This window comes from Arachis hypogaea, chromosome 6 (genome assembly GCF_003086295.3).
Source record: "Arachis hypogaea cultivar Tifrunner chromosome 6, arahy.Tifrunner.gnm2.J5K5, whole genome shotgun sequence".
Taxonomy (NCBI): Eukaryota; Viridiplantae; Streptophyta; class Magnoliopsida; order Fabales; family Fabaceae; genus Arachis; species Arachis hypogaea.
In genome coordinates this window covers 114,984,260-114,999,956 of record NC_092041.1, presented here as the reverse complement: position 1 = coordinate 114,999,956, position 15,697 = coordinate 114,984,260, and the positions used below count along the sequence as shown (strand labels likewise).

At 29.2% G+C, this 15,697-nt stretch overlaps 1 protein-coding gene across 1 annotated transcript; it reads left to right on the top strand.

Annotated features, from left to right (window-relative positions):
* Positions 1 to 7,784: 7,784 nt before the first annotated feature.
* Positions 7,785 to 13,000, top strand: LOC112755987 (protein EARLY FLOWERING 3). Its single transcript, XM_025804359.3, has 4 exons — positions 7,785 to 8,429; positions 9,227 to 9,921; positions 11,513 to 11,564; positions 11,706 to 13,000. Exons 1-4 carry the CDS (start codon positions 8,223 to 8,225, stop codon positions 12,735 to 12,737), a joined length of 1,986 nt encoding a protein of 661 aa, XP_025660144.1. The 5' UTR covers positions 7,785 to 8,222; the 3' UTR covers positions 12,738 to 13,000.
* The last annotated feature ends 2,697 nt before the right edge of the window (positions 13,001 to 15,697 follow it).

Genomic DNA, 15,697 nt, shown 5'->3' with positions numbered 1-15,697 from the left:
TACAACTCTGAACACAACATAGATATTCAATAATGTGCTCTTCAGGTAAAGTAAAATTGCGAGACATTTTTACTTCTTCACTAAATAAAAACCCAAACCTTCACTGGTTCTTCCTCCCACCACTTACCCCCTTTCACCCTCAACCCCAACCCTTTCACTCTCTAAACTATATCACTCACAGCAAGTGAAAATTTGAAACAAGTATAAGTGAAACGGTGAAACACTCATGGCTTACGTTTTGTTTTTAAACATCGGCTCCACCACTCTCCCATACACGTGTCATACATGCAGGTTGCATTTTGGGACTTCGAGGATAGTCAAAGCTGGGAGACATGTCAGCATGCAGAGGACAGGAACACGTTTCGAGATTTCGTTCTCCTTCCCTGTCAAACGCAAGCTGCGTTTTGCAGCTATGTCACTTTTTCGTCTCAGTCAAAACATAACCTGCGTTTTGCAAGTTACTGACTTCATCAGTCCACATTTGTGGATTACACAACATGCCACAATATACTTACACATCACTATTTTTATTTCCATTAATAAATTAATTTCTGTAGATTTACAATCATATTAGAGAAAAATATATTTTTGAAAAAAAAAATTAATTTTAACGATGACAAAAATATAATATTTTAAATATTAAAAATAAAATTAATCATACACAAAAAATAACAATAATAACGAAAAGTAATATATTAATACTAAAGAAATAAAAATAGAAAATATAACGTGTAACACAGTTGACTTATTAATTATACAAAACTTGTTTCAGGACAACAAAATAAAAATTATTATTTTCAATAAATAATAAAGGATAAAACATAAATCTAAACTCCTAAAACAAAATTATACCAATAAAATCCTAAAACACTACGTTGTAAAATTCAAAATCCGATACACTAAATCATGAAAACAAACTATAAAATCATAAACCGAAACCCTTGAATTCTAAAATCTAAATCATATATATAAATCTTAAATCTTAAATATATAAATACTAAAGTAATATTGAAGTATATTAAAAAATATTCATGAAGCAAATGAGTTATCTAAAAAATATTGAATGAATAATATTTATATTATGAAAATTGAATTTAGTGATTTAGTTACAAAATTAATTAAATAATATTGACAACACAAATAATTTATCTACAAAATTAATAATATAATAAAATTATTATAAATTAATAAAAATTATTTATAATTTTTCAAACCGAAAAATTAAAATTAAAATTGTATAATTATATAATAATAAATATTTTTGAATGATGCATTTTAGTATATTAAACCATATATCTTAATAAATAAAAAGACTAATTATTTATAGTCATATAGTAAATTATATAGAAAGTAATAAAAAAATGATACAGATACTTGTTTTTAAATGGTGAACCTTATTTGAGTTTTCATCGCTAAGCTAATTACCGTAAACAATAATCAAGGATTTAGGAATAATTAAAAATTAAAATCATAACTTGTGAAAGATATAGGTTTCAATTAGTTTCTTATATATATATATTTTTTATATTGAGTCCTTATGCTATATCAATTTTTGTGATTAAACCTTTATTAACAATAAACATTAAAAAAAAATATTAATTTACTAATTTGTCTATACCTTCTGCATTATAAGATTCTTTTGGGTTCAGTGGTTGGGAGATGGCGGTATGATGTCATTGGAGCAACAGCAACAACATCATCAAGATCTCATATTTTCACTATATAAACATAAAATTGCTACTTATTATTTGAGATCAACAAGAAAAATTTCTAAAATCTGAATTAAAAAACCTTAGCATCATAGAAAAAAAATATAAAACAAACAAACTAACAATGACAATATTATGAGTCTATTCCAACACTTACAATAACAATAAGGGTTATACTATAGTGCTAAAAAGATAATTTTTCAGTTGGTGCTAAAAGTATGTGTCATAAAGAGAAAAGCAACACGTGTTTACCTTGTTGGTAAAGTTCCAGACAATTCTGCAGGGTGCCAAAAAAGTACTATATGAAGGAATTAGTTAGTTAATATCCAATTCATGCATTAATAAAGATGATTATGATCTTGAACTTTTTTAATGATCTAACAACAATTGGGTAAAATAATTTGACTGACACTATAGTTTGAAATGGGCAATCCTAAATGAAAGAGTCGAAGCTAGAAGGAACCAAACCAACTTGGGTTGGTCGAGTGGTCAACTCATTCGTCCGCTTAAGCAAGTGTCGGGAGTTCGAACCCCGCATTGTGCATGCAGCAACTCATTGGTCAGCGGCAAACCCTTAAATGGAGCTTAGATCCGCGACGGATTAGTCCTTAACCTGTCGGGTTGGGAGATACCGTTTGGGTAAACCAAAAAAAAAAAAAACTAGAAGAAACCAAGAGGGAAAAAAAAGGCCAGAAGAAACGAAAGCTCAAAGAAAAAAGTGGCTTCTTCAAAATTCTAAATTTCTAGTCTTACGCCACAAAAATAATAAGCAAGAAGTTATGATGGACGTTTAGGGTTTTAAAATTAATTAATTAACAAGTTCTGATGGATGTTTAGCGTTTTAAACTGTTTTATACAGTTTACAAACTATTTTCTTAAAAAAACTTAATACACGTCATTAAATCCTAAACTCTTACTAATAACACTAAACAATATACATCACTATTTTTTTTATAATTTTTACTAATAATACTAAACAAATATCCCTTAAACCTTAGGAGTCCGTTTCTTTAATTAAAATTACTTACTTTAAAATTTATTGTTTAATTTGGTATGCATGATTTGTTTTAATAAAATATCTTACGTAAGTAAAGTTAAATTATATCTAAAAATTAAAAAAAATATATATTTTTGCTAGTATTTTGTAATTTAAATTTTTTGATATTTTTTTATAAAAATATTGAAGATATATAATAAATGCAAAGTAGTTAATGAATCCTTCAAAGTTTAAAAGAATAATTAATTTTTAAAAAAATAAAACAAAAAGAAGAATATATATATATATATAATATTTAAAAACAACGATAATTTATATTAATAAATTAATTGAAGGCTAAAATTATACACATGTTCTGAATAAAAATTGGTTATATGTTTATTATGTGTTAATGTGTGTCAGTCTATTTACATAATTCAATTTATATGGCCCAAAAAAAATGTAATTTATGAAAATTATAGGTATATATCTATAAATAATTTTATAACTACTAAATGATACAAGAAGATTTTGGGCTAACTTCAATATTATTTAATAAACCCTTTGAACCAAAATTATCCTTGCATAAAAATTAGAGACTCGTTTACTCATTACAATATTAGATTTCACATTTTGAAATATTAGGTTCCAGTAGAAATTTTTTAATTTATAGGATTGTATACAACAAATGTTAAAGTTTTGGCATTTTTAATTAGAAAAGTGATACAAAATATCTTTATTAGTATTTTACTGTGTATGATATTATTTAGGATTAGAGTTAAGAAATTAGTATTTAGAATTTATAGATTAAAAAGTCCGATTTATGATGTAGGACTTGTGAGTTAGCATTCATAGTTAAGGGTTATTTTGGTGCAAGGACTCAATTAAAAAAAAAAAAAGTATAAAGACCTAATTGAAAATTTTGCAAAACTATAGGGACCAATAGAATAATTAAATCTAAATATTTTTTAGCAAAGCTTCTTAATATATTAAATCGTATATCTTAATAAATAAAAAAACTAATTATAGTCATATCCTAAATTATATAAAAAGTAATAAAAAAAAAGATACAAACCATTGTTTTCAAATGGTGAACCCTTGAGTTTTCATCACTAAACTAACCACCTGTAAAGGCTAATCAATGATTTAGGAATAACTAAAAATTAAATGTGTAACTTGTGAAAAATATATTACAGCCAAAGATTGCATGAGTTGAAAAAATCATAAATATATGAAGCAATAAAATAATTATACAAATCTATGCTCTCAAGTGGTGAAGCCTAAAATTTATATGCTAAGCTAACCACCATAAACAGTAATAAAACCTACTTCTTAGTATATTTAATTATTAATTATATATTTCAATAGAAAAAAATTAACATTGTATACTTATATATTAAGTTAATATACCGAAAAATTAATCTATACAATGTTTGTAAAAAAATTATAAATATTAAGTGCACCATGAAAACTGAATTCGATGACTTAGTTAAATAATATTGATGAAACAAATGATTTATCTAAAAAATATTGAGTGAATAATATTTACACTAAGAAAATTAGATTTAGTGATTTAGTTAAAAAAAATAGTTCAATCATATTGACAACATAAATAATTTATCTACAAAATTATTAATATAATAAAAATATTATAAATTAATATAATTCATCTATAACTTTTCAGTCAGAGGAATTAAAATTGAAATTATATAATTATGTAATAATAAATATTTTTTAGTGAAGCTTCTTAATATATTAAATCCTATATCTTAATAAATAAAAAGACTAATTATTTTTAGTCATATCCTAAAGTATATAGAAAATAATAATATTACAACCAGCTAAAATATGAAATGCTAACTTTATAATCTTAGAAAAAAATTTCGAAAACTACTCTCTTAGAAGCTTAGGAAGAAAAGATCATTGCAAGCTATATATAAATTTTGGATATTAATTTTTTCATCCTTGTGTTTCAATCTTTAAAATTTTTTGCAACTTAAATTAAATGTTATATAAATTTTGCTATTTAAAACTGAATTTAAAATGAACTTTTTAAATTATTTCGAATTCTCAAAATCAAAATAAATTGTTCCAAACTAGATAAATATTAAAGGAGTCAGAAGATATTAAAAAAATAAATTGACATGAAGGCAGCATAAATTTTCATTTGAGGCTCCATTGCTACTACTTATTGCTGAACATGGCTACTTCTCTTCTTCTTCTTTTTTTTTTTTTTCTATTAACAAAATCTAAACATTTAAGGTCTAATTCATTATTTGGGATACCCAATCCAATGCTGTCACAACCCAATCCAATTCATTATTTGAGATTTTTATATAAGCTCAACCTTACCCTATGTTGAGAATATCCCAATCCTAACCCTAACTCAACCTATTTTTAATCCGCGGGTTACAAAAAAGATGCAACATTATTATATAACTTGATAATAATTTAAAATAGAACTGACTTTTATGTAAAATAAAAAACATTAAATTATCAATTAATTACCTTTTTTTAGTGGTTAAAGATCTTTTACATTTAGCGAGATGTCTTTAGTTCAACATCCACTTGAAACATATGTTTATATAAGTATATAACATATACGTATATAGGGTGCAGGTTGGTCGAGTAGGGCTGAGGTTCAACCCGCACCCTACCCAACCGAGTGGGGTCGGATTGGGTACCCTTGGGTAGGGTGCATGTTGCCACCCCTATATGGAAGGTCGAGAAAGTTTTCTCTAACATGTCATTATCAGTCATCTTTTTTCCGACATAATTTCATTCGTGAGGTAATTCGGAACATTGTTGAATTGTATTCATTTATGAATTTAAAATCCCGTATACGCAAGTGTGTCCACTCGTATCGGGTTTGAGGAAGTATCACTGTCTTTTGATAATTATACATTTTTTCAAAGTTCTTCCACAAATCTATAGGATCTTTTAGTGTGAGATATTTATTATGATGACGAAGGAAGATCATGGCTTTAATTTTATCCTTTTACGATGTATTATTTTCAACCCTAATGGTATCTCCAATGTCTATTGAATCAAGATGAATTTCGGCATCTAATATCTATAATGAGTAGTTGTTTCGCCATCTAATATCTATGATAAGTAATTGTTTCTAAATGTATTATTTATTACCTGAGTCTTCCTAAATTTTAATCAAGAGTCTTGTGCTGATAACATATTGTAAAATAAATAAATAAAGAAGAAGAAATAAATATAAAATAATAAAATATAAATAGAAGACTCTAGAATTAATATCCACTAATATTATTATCTCAATATATATATATATAAAGAGAGAAAAAAGTGTTTGTTGTTGTTGTTAGGTATTATTAAGAATTAACTGAGACTTAACCTCCTATTTATATACTAACGAAAGATTACATTTTCAAATTTTATTAAATTCATTATATCTTGAGAATACCGAACTGTTTATCATAAATAGACATCCACATAATCATTTTTATCACAACATTACACATGTTTTTTGCTTTTTTTGTTTGTGTGCACTCTGGTAAATATATATGTAGGCTAAAATTAAGTACATTTGGAAAATAGATTCTCTCCGGTTTTTTTTAACATTTGAGAGAATAAAGTGTGATCTCTCACCTTTAATTCTATAAGTGAGACCTAAAATAAATAGAAGAAAAAAAGCAATGAAGGATGAGATTAAACACGGAATACCATCTATTTTTTTTTTTCACTGAAAAGGATCTACTCCCGATACATTTGAGATGTTTATACCAAGTTAAATTTCATATTTGTTTATATATTTTTTAAAATTATTTATATTTTATAATTTATTAATTATATCATTGGCACCATACATCTAAACACCCAAATATATTTATTGCAAATGTATATTGATAAAACATGTTAAAATTAATATCTTGTGTTTACATGACTATTAAATTAGGACGGATATAAAAAAAAAAAAATCTAATACAGTTTAGATTGATTTAAAACGTCTACGACTCTACGCAACTTAAACCGCAATCTAATAAAAAAATTAGAATTAAATTAATTTAATTTTATAATTTCTAATGTCATCTAAATCTAAATAATATAAAGTAAATTTTTTTTATGAAAATATCTTTACAATTGTGGTTGTTAGTTATGAAAAAAGAATAATATAATTTTATGATTTTATTTAAAATTTAAAATTATATCTATTAGTTAGACTTGATTTAAGGTTTATACATCAACACATATTATATTTTAACATTAAACAAATATAAGTTTTAAATTATATTTAATTGGATCTATAAGTATTATATAAAACAATTTATAGATAATTTAAGTTATATTTTTATCATTTTTACATTAATTTAATAAATTATTTTAATTGAAAATAAAAAATTCATAATGATAAATTAAAAAAAGTTGCAAATTTTATTGTTCGGAATTTTGATTGAAATTCATAATAACACAATAACAAAAACATTAATTTATAAATTTTTAATTAAATAATTAAAATTAAAATTATATAATTCTGCAATTAATATTTTTGAGACTTTTTTTTAAAATAATGAGTTATATATAATAATAAAAAGTTAATCTTTTATACTTAGATTTTAAATTTTTAATACCGTAAACGCTAATTTATATAATATTTATAAAAAAATATACATATATTTGTTAGACCATAAAAACTAAATTTAGTGGCTTAGTTAAAATTATATTGACAAAGAAATTGAAAATTCAATACATCAAAATTAAGTTTAAACTCTAAAATAATCAGCGAAAATTAAAAAATAAAAGAGAAAATGATAAATAGGTCCTTGACTTTTTGTTCTGCGAACATTTTTGTTTCTGACTATTGAAAAATACTTTTAAGTTCCTGACCTTTACAAAATTTGGACAGATCAATCCCTGACGGAGGTATTTGGACGGAGAGACTGATCTGTCCAAGTTTTATGAAGGTCAGGGACTTAAAAATATTTTTTAATAGTCAAAGACGAAAATGTCCACGGATCCTTTTCCCAAAAATAAAAACAGAGAACATTCTCGAATACGAAAATCCAGTAAAAAAAAAAAATTGTGGGAAGGGATAGTCTAGTTGGATACTAGTGGACCCCACAACACCGCACTTTTTTTTTTTTTCTACCCTTTTTATCGGACACATGATGTTCTTGTTTCTCATCTTCTGTATCCCTAAATAGCCTCTCACACCTCTCAAAATTTCTTCTTTCTTCTTTCTTCTTTCTTCACACCCACAAATTTCCACAAGAAACCCATTCACTTCCACATCTTCATTCTCTTTTCTAATTTCAATCACATAACTTCATGTGTGTCTCAATTAGTTCCCAACTTCCAGATTCACACAATTTAAAGACTCCAGTTTTTTCCTTTTGTGTTTGTAGGGTATTATTGAGCTATTGAGCTATCAGTCGCTTTGATTTGGGTCTCTGAGGTTGTAATTGTTGTTATGCCTTGTTTCGGGGGTGTTTTTTTGTGCTGTGGGGTGTTAAGCACTTAAGGTGTTTGTGTTATTGTCTCTGAGGATTTTAGGTTAGAAGAAGAGGAGGATGAAGAGAGGGAAAGAGGAAGAGAAGATTGCTGGGGAAGCAATGTTTCCAAGGCTTCATGTGAATGATACAGAGAAAGGAGGGCCAAGAGCACCACCTAGGAACAAGATGGCACTTTATGAACAGTTTAGTGTTCCTTCTCAAAGGTTCAACAACCAGCGTCTTCTACCAATCAATCATCCAAGTACCCCATCATCCTCAAGCCAGGTATAATTATTGCTTCGATTTTGTGTTGTGGTTATTGTGATCCACTTTTTATAGTTCTCATGAGATTGTTTGTTTAGTTGATTTTAGCATGAGACTATGACTAGTTGTGTATCAATCAATTTTGGGGGCAATCCTCACTTTTTTATGTAATTCCTAGGATCTTGGGAATTATTGTCTTTTGTGTGTATGTCTGTGTGAACTGAGATTTGAGATATAAAAATCTTATGTGTGTATGGTTCTACTTCTTTAGAACTGATTGTAGGTAGAGTTAATTCTGACAGAATTGGTTTAGTTAAAATTGATTTTTATGTGAAATCATTTATGTTTCGTAATTTACTTCTCTAACAGTGATTTTGTGCGAGGAAAATATTTGCAGTTCTTCTAAAGTCAATTTTAGAAGTAAGAACTTATTCTAGTTGAGAAAAACCAAACTTGATATTAAATGGCCAAAATCAGTTGTGGTGGAAATTGACACTCCTCCCTCCAACAGCTCGTCCAAACATGTAGGAACGTATAACAATTTTATGTTTGGCGTATTTCAATTGTTATACATTCTTATGTGGCCTCTGTATTTATGGATTTGTTGTAGATGCTTTTATATCCAATTATTAATATTGCATGTTTTAAATTCAACTTCTGTTTTGAAAGTAGAAGAATGGGACAACCGTACTTGGCCATGAAAAGACTTTGATTTTTGTGACGAACTAACCATGTCAACAGTATAAGCTGCTCGTTGAAGGTTCATGAATGACTTCTTTTATGTATTGCAAACATAAGTTGATTTAACTTGCTTGCAGGGGACTGGTCCTGAGAGGAGCTATGCATTCCCAGTTCATAAACCTTCTCAAGCATCTACTCGTCGAGAAAGTTATAGTTCTCGCCAATATGATGGAGCGAACCTGAACACTCCGTCCACACAAGTTGAACAGGGGAGAAAGGTAGATGATGATGACTTCATGGTTCCTGTATATGTTCACTCAAGGAATGGTCAATCAAATGATGAAACAGTTCAAAGTTCCAATGGGAGACATCTCACTCCAATGGTGAGGAGTGAAAGACATCCATCAATAATTTCCAATGGACAACAGCCAGTAATGTCTTGTAGAGACATATCATCGAGGGAAACCGTTAATGGTCTAAGTCAAACAAAGACAATTCCTAATCAAAATTGTTTTGTGTCAAATATTAGTAGATCACATCATGCTGATGCTTGCTTATGGCCAGTGTCTGTTGCTGGCTCACAAAGCAATGATGATGAACACGATGATATCTTGACAGAAAACCAAACTAGTCCACAGGAGGATAACAATGATCCCGAATGTCAGGATACACAGATTGGTGGCCCAATGCAAGGGGAGAATTTAGATGACAGTGATGACATTTCCAAAATCTCCAGTATAGAAAATTCGTCAACCTTGAGAGTTAGTACTGATGATGTTGTAGGGATACTGGGTCAAAAACATTTCTTTAAAGCAAGACGAGAAATTGCCAAGTAAGTCTCATGTTAAATTATTAGTAGCATCTGCCCCTCTGGTGGTTTTTAACCATATCTTTGTGAAACCGTGTTACATGATAAATGCATATTATTATATGCTCAAGTCTGATAGTGTCTTGTTAATTCTTGAGTTTTGTGAATTTTATAAGTCTGATTTTTCATAAAAGAAGTGATAATTTAATTTCTATGTCTGCCAGGATTTCAAAATAAACAAACCCCCCCCCCCCCCACCCCCCCCACAAAAAAAAAGTAACAAGTCCTAGGTTAGATTTGGTGGAAGTTTGATTTCTGATGTATGATGAGATTTTCTCTCCCTTCGCTTATTCTTTTGCATGCATATTTAAGATATTTGGTATAATTTTGGAATGTGAAAGTTTTACCCTTGGAGGGTAGATAGAAAGGTGAATTTCCAGGCTTCTAATTAAAGATACCTGTGTTTTAGTTATGAGTTCTAACTCTGCTTTTTTTATTTAATTTTTTTTATTCTACACATTCTCTCAAATTTCTCTTTTCTCTCCTTTTTCAGAAGTCACACACCTTTTAAACTAATTTACAAATTGGTTATAGCATAAAAGAAAATGTGACTCTGAAAAAAGGGAATTTAAATATTCTTGGGGTCCCTTCTAGATTGATTTTTCTGTTTGTTCAAAGTCTTACTAATGTTTCTATGGTGGGTACTGGATCATCTTTATAACAGGGCATTGAGCAATCTTAAATATTGTACTATGTCGGAGAGGGACCCTTGTGACAGCCGATCATCTCATGATTCACTGTTTGGATATTCCTGTCTTGGTTTCCTCTTACTTTGGTTCTCAATGTGACCATTGGGGCAAGTCCCCTTACTACACTTGCCCTTAATTACACTGACGGACTTGGGCTAAGAAGGGGACCAAGTATATGCAGGATGATCCCAGGGAGTATGGTAGGGACGCTTCGAGAGTTTTGTGATGACTTGAGGGTCTAGATTAATCATAATATTGGGTTTTCTGTTATCGATCAGATGCCTTTTTTATTATCTGCTGTATATGTGCTTCCTTCTTCCTGAACGAAAGTTAACCATAAAGCTTTAGATTTCAAAGGGTTGGATGGGTGCTTTTTATTGTGAGATCTTTATATTTTGATTTAGAAATGCTGAAGATGAGTGGACAGATATTACGTTCGTATATTATAATTTGTTGTCCGATATTAGCTATATTTTGTTAATTTGTATTAGATTTTTAAACTGAAGCAATCTATGAGTAAAGAATAGGAATATTGAATTTGGAAACAAATATGGTTATAAATGTGTGGTTAATATATTTTAATCTCTGTGGAATAGTCCTCTTAAGATTTCTATGAACATATGAAATATTTTGAGTACATGAATGGTAGATTTTTTGGCTTAATTGATTAGCTAAGACTAGAGATCCTCTGATTTTAGTGGTTACTTGTTGATGAAATGGAGTGTCACATGAGAATTTCACATTATTTTGACTGCTAGAATTTTCACTTCTTGTCCATTCTATTTTATTTTGATGTTGTGTCTAATGTTCCACACCGGACGAGTTTTGTGCAATTGTCTTGATTGAACTCCCATTCCTCTGTACAGTCAACAGAGAATATTTGCAGTCCAAGTGTTTGAATTGCACAGACTGATCAAGGTATCATCATAATCTCCAACACTAAGTGCCTTGCACTATTCTAAATTGGAAGCTTGTTCGCCTATCTTGCTCGCTTGCACAAGCACACAGTTTTGCCCTTCCACTTGGTTTATGCTGATTGGTTCTCTTTTATTTAAACAGGTCCAACAGCTGATTGCCGGATCGCCTGAACTTCTGATTGAAGATGCTGCTTTCATTGGAAAGATCCCTTTGAAGGGGTCTACTACCAAAAACCTCTCACTGGAAGAACTCGTGGAACCTAAGCGACAAAATCTAAAGCGCAAGGATGATTCCCAAAAGTTAAACCATAAGATGGAATGTTCAGCTGAGAATGCAGTCGGGAGAGCATCTTTTTCGTCCCAAAAAAGTGGTAGCCACCATTTGAATTACTCTTCTACTCCAGGAGATCCACACCAAGCCAGTGGTGCCGCCGATAATAGAATGGCTCCCATGTGTTTCAATCCGTCACCTGGGCATCAATGGTTGATTCCTGTTATGACTCCTTCTGAAGGGCTTGTCTACAAGCCATATCCCGGACCGGGATTTACTGGGTCATTTTGTGGAGGATTTGGACCCCTTGGGCCGGTTCCTATGAGCAATACTTACATGAATCCCGTCTATGGACTCCCGGCTTCGCACGAAGCAATTGGGGTCCCGCCTTACATTCCTCCAGGAAGTCATGCCTACTTCCCTCCTTATGGGATGCCATTTATGAACAATCAAGCAATGTCAGGGTCGGCCGTTGAACAGGCAAACCAGTTCATGGCACAAGGCTCTCATCTTCAAAATGGTCATTCGTCAGCTGACAGAATCGATTTCCCTGCTCATAATCAAGGCTCCTCTAATCAGCCGGTACAGAGAACCGGATCTGCGTCGCTTGCTGGGAAATCTCGTACACCAAAGGATAGCGAGTTCCAAGGAAGCTCCACGAATAGCCCTAATGAAACGGCACAAGAGACTAGAACAACGCAACAAGTTGCTGAAGGAAGAGAAGCAAATTCACCTTCCCTTGTGGATCCTGTGGTGGTAATAGATGGAGCCAATCAGTCTCATGAAACTAGATCGGAGACTAGGGTGATCAAAGTTGTGCCTCACAACCGAAGATCTGCAACAGAATCAGCTGCTAGAATCTTTTTATCAATTCAAGAAGAGAGAAAAAGGTATGATTCCTAATAATCAGCATATGGAATTCCATCGGTTTCTGTAAGTCTTTTTTATGGTCGGATATATATGATGTAACAAATGAATGTAACAGGCTAAGTATACTATAGGTTTCGCTGTTGACCAAATTACAAAGCATATTTATATCATATGTAGATATAATATGTTTATGGAATATCAAAACTGGTCAAAATGTAACACTAATATATGTTGTCTACTTATATACTTGTTTTTTCATTTTATCGTTTATATTAGATTTTACCTTGGTGATCCAATCGTGTATGTGATTTTGTAAACTTTTACCAATAGACATTTAGGGAGGATTTTGTTGGAGAATAAAGTTTTAGGATATCTCATTTGATTTATTAGGATTTAATTTAAATGGGTTCCTTCTTCTAGATTTACTGATTTACTGAATGAGTTATCGAAAGTATAAAAGGCCAATATAAACAAGGCAATAATTTGATTTGCATAATCATAACTACCATAATTTTCATATTCTAGAAACTAGAAAAAGAACAAGGGCTATTTTATTTTACTACATTTCCAATTTTCACATGGTGCTAATCCTCCATGGCTACTTTCCAAACATTTATGTCTGCTTCCATGCCATTATATCTTCCTTTAGCGTTTAGAGTAAAGAGGGCATCCTAAATAAATATCATGCAAAACAAAGTATATAGAAGCATAATTAATTATTACACTCTCTTGAGAAGATATAAATTAAATTATATATTGCTTTATTATTTTTATTGACTGCTAAATTTATTGAATAATACTTTAAATAAGTTCTTAACAATTTTTTTTCTACTAGATAAATAAATAAATAAATTAGTTTTTAATAAAATTAAAGAATAAAATAGTTCCTAACATTTAAGAAAAAGTAATAAATTGATTCTTAATTTTATAAATTATAATATAGCTAATTGATTAAATTATATCAAATTTTAAAGATAAAAAATAATTTGTTTAATATTCTAAGAAATCAAGTGTTTAGTTTACCTTTACGCCAGGGTTGGATAATGCGAAAGTAGTGGTAGCATTAGGTATACCAAATAATAGTAAGCTATATTAATAAGTGCCAAATTAAATGGAACAAGTGATTAAATAAAAATTTATAAAATTTACAAAAGACTCATTTAAAGAAGAATAAATTTGTGGATGTATATTATGATAGAAAATATCTAATATTGTTCTTTTATAATAATGTTAAATAAATTAATATGTAAAAAAAATATTCTCAAAGCTAAAACAAGGAACAAGACCTTAATTTTTTTTTATTCTTGGGAAAGTGCAAGAAAAACAAACAGCGATTATTAGGAGAAGACTAATTAATAACGGGATAATATATCATATTTATTTACACAATAATAAGAACAAGTTCTAACCTCTGTACAATTTGTTGAGAATTTTCTTATTCCTTCAACAGAGTCACATACCGAAAAGTAAGAGATTATGAAAAATATGATGATTTTGATGCATATTTTCACCTATCAACCTACTCGAATATTTCTTTACTTGGATAATCTGATAAAAATGTTTTGAGAGATCATGACCAATTTGTCAAAATTATATATGTAGCACTCTTTTTAAATAATAATAAGTTTAATTGGTTTGTTTATATCTAAAATTTACTAAGATTTTAATTAATTTTGAGAAAAGGACAAATTGATCCTTAACTTTTTAGTTCGCAGACATTTAAGTTCTTGATGATTTAAAAATACATTTAATTCGTGACCTCTTCAAAATCTGGATATATCGATCCTTGATTCTAATTTGTCCAATTTTAAAAACCCTCTCATGTGCATCCGTATCAACCAGGTCTGTACAACGAGAGTCACGTTTGATTTTTTCGTTGAGTCTGACAGACCCAAGTGAACATGAGGGATCGATATGTCAAAGTTGTAAAAAGGTCAGAAACTTAAATATATTTTCAAATCCTCAAAAACTTAAATGTCTGCGGATCAAAAGGTCAATAGGTCAATGACCTATTTATCTATTTCTTATTAATTTTTATCGTTTAAAAATTTGTAATCGAGATTTTGTATTAAAAAACATTCTTACTAATTTTAGTTTTTTTTTAGAATAAAATACAATGATACTAGAATATTTATGTTTAGAAAATTCTTAAGTCATTCTATATCGAATACAAAACAAATATTTCAAAAGATGTATTTTTAATAAAATATAATTAAAAAGGATCTAATTAATTTTTTATCTAATACAAATTTCTAAACTATAAGGTCATAAGGATTTAATTAAAACTTTTTTGAGACTATAAATATTTACTGATGAATTAAACCAAAAAAATATTAATATAATCAATTTATGCCGGGTTCATCATGTCAAGTTTGAACTTTTTCTTTTTCCTTTTCTTTCCGTTCTTTTTTACAGCAATTTTTTTCAGTAATGTCATATATATTAAGTCCCCGTCAAACTTGAAAGAACCAAAGAAAGTAAAATGTTATTAAGAATGAGTATATAAATTTGCTTAATTTTAAAATATAACATTAAAGGAGGATAACATATATAGCTTGCAATCATGTACTTTTTCTTTTCTTTTTTTTTTTTACCAAAGATAGGAGATTCGAACCCGCAATCTCTTAATTGAGTATGGGGAGACTATGCCATTTGAGTTATAACTCATTGGCACCTAATCATGTACTTTTACCCACTTGAATAGTATTTAATTTAATTATTGGACATACATCAATATAAATATAGTAATGCCAAAATATTAATAAGGAGTAAAGTATCGTTTTTATCTCTAACGTTTGGGGTAAATCTTATTTGTGTCCCTAACGTTTAAATCATCCTATTTGTATTCATAACGTTTGTAAGAGTGATTCAATATTATCCTGTCGTCAATTACACATAATGAGCGTTTTAGTTTGAGTTTTAAAAATCTCTTCTTGAAGTTAGAATACAAATGTCTGGGATAGAATCGATGATCTACTCCGAAAAATAGCTTT

Coding starts and splice junctions, on each gene's coding strand:
- LOC112755987 (XM_025804359.3), top strand. CDS start 8,223: ATGAAGAGAGGGAAAGAGGAAGAGAAGATTGCTGGGGAAGCAATGTTT. Junction 8,430..9,226: donor CCCCATCATCCTCAAGCCAG/GTATAATTATTG, acceptor ACTTGCTTGCAG/GGGACTGGTCCTGAGAGGAG. Junction 11,565..11,705: donor AATTGCACAGACTGATCAAG/GTATCATCATAA, acceptor TTATTTAAACAG/GTCCAACAGCTGATTGCCGG.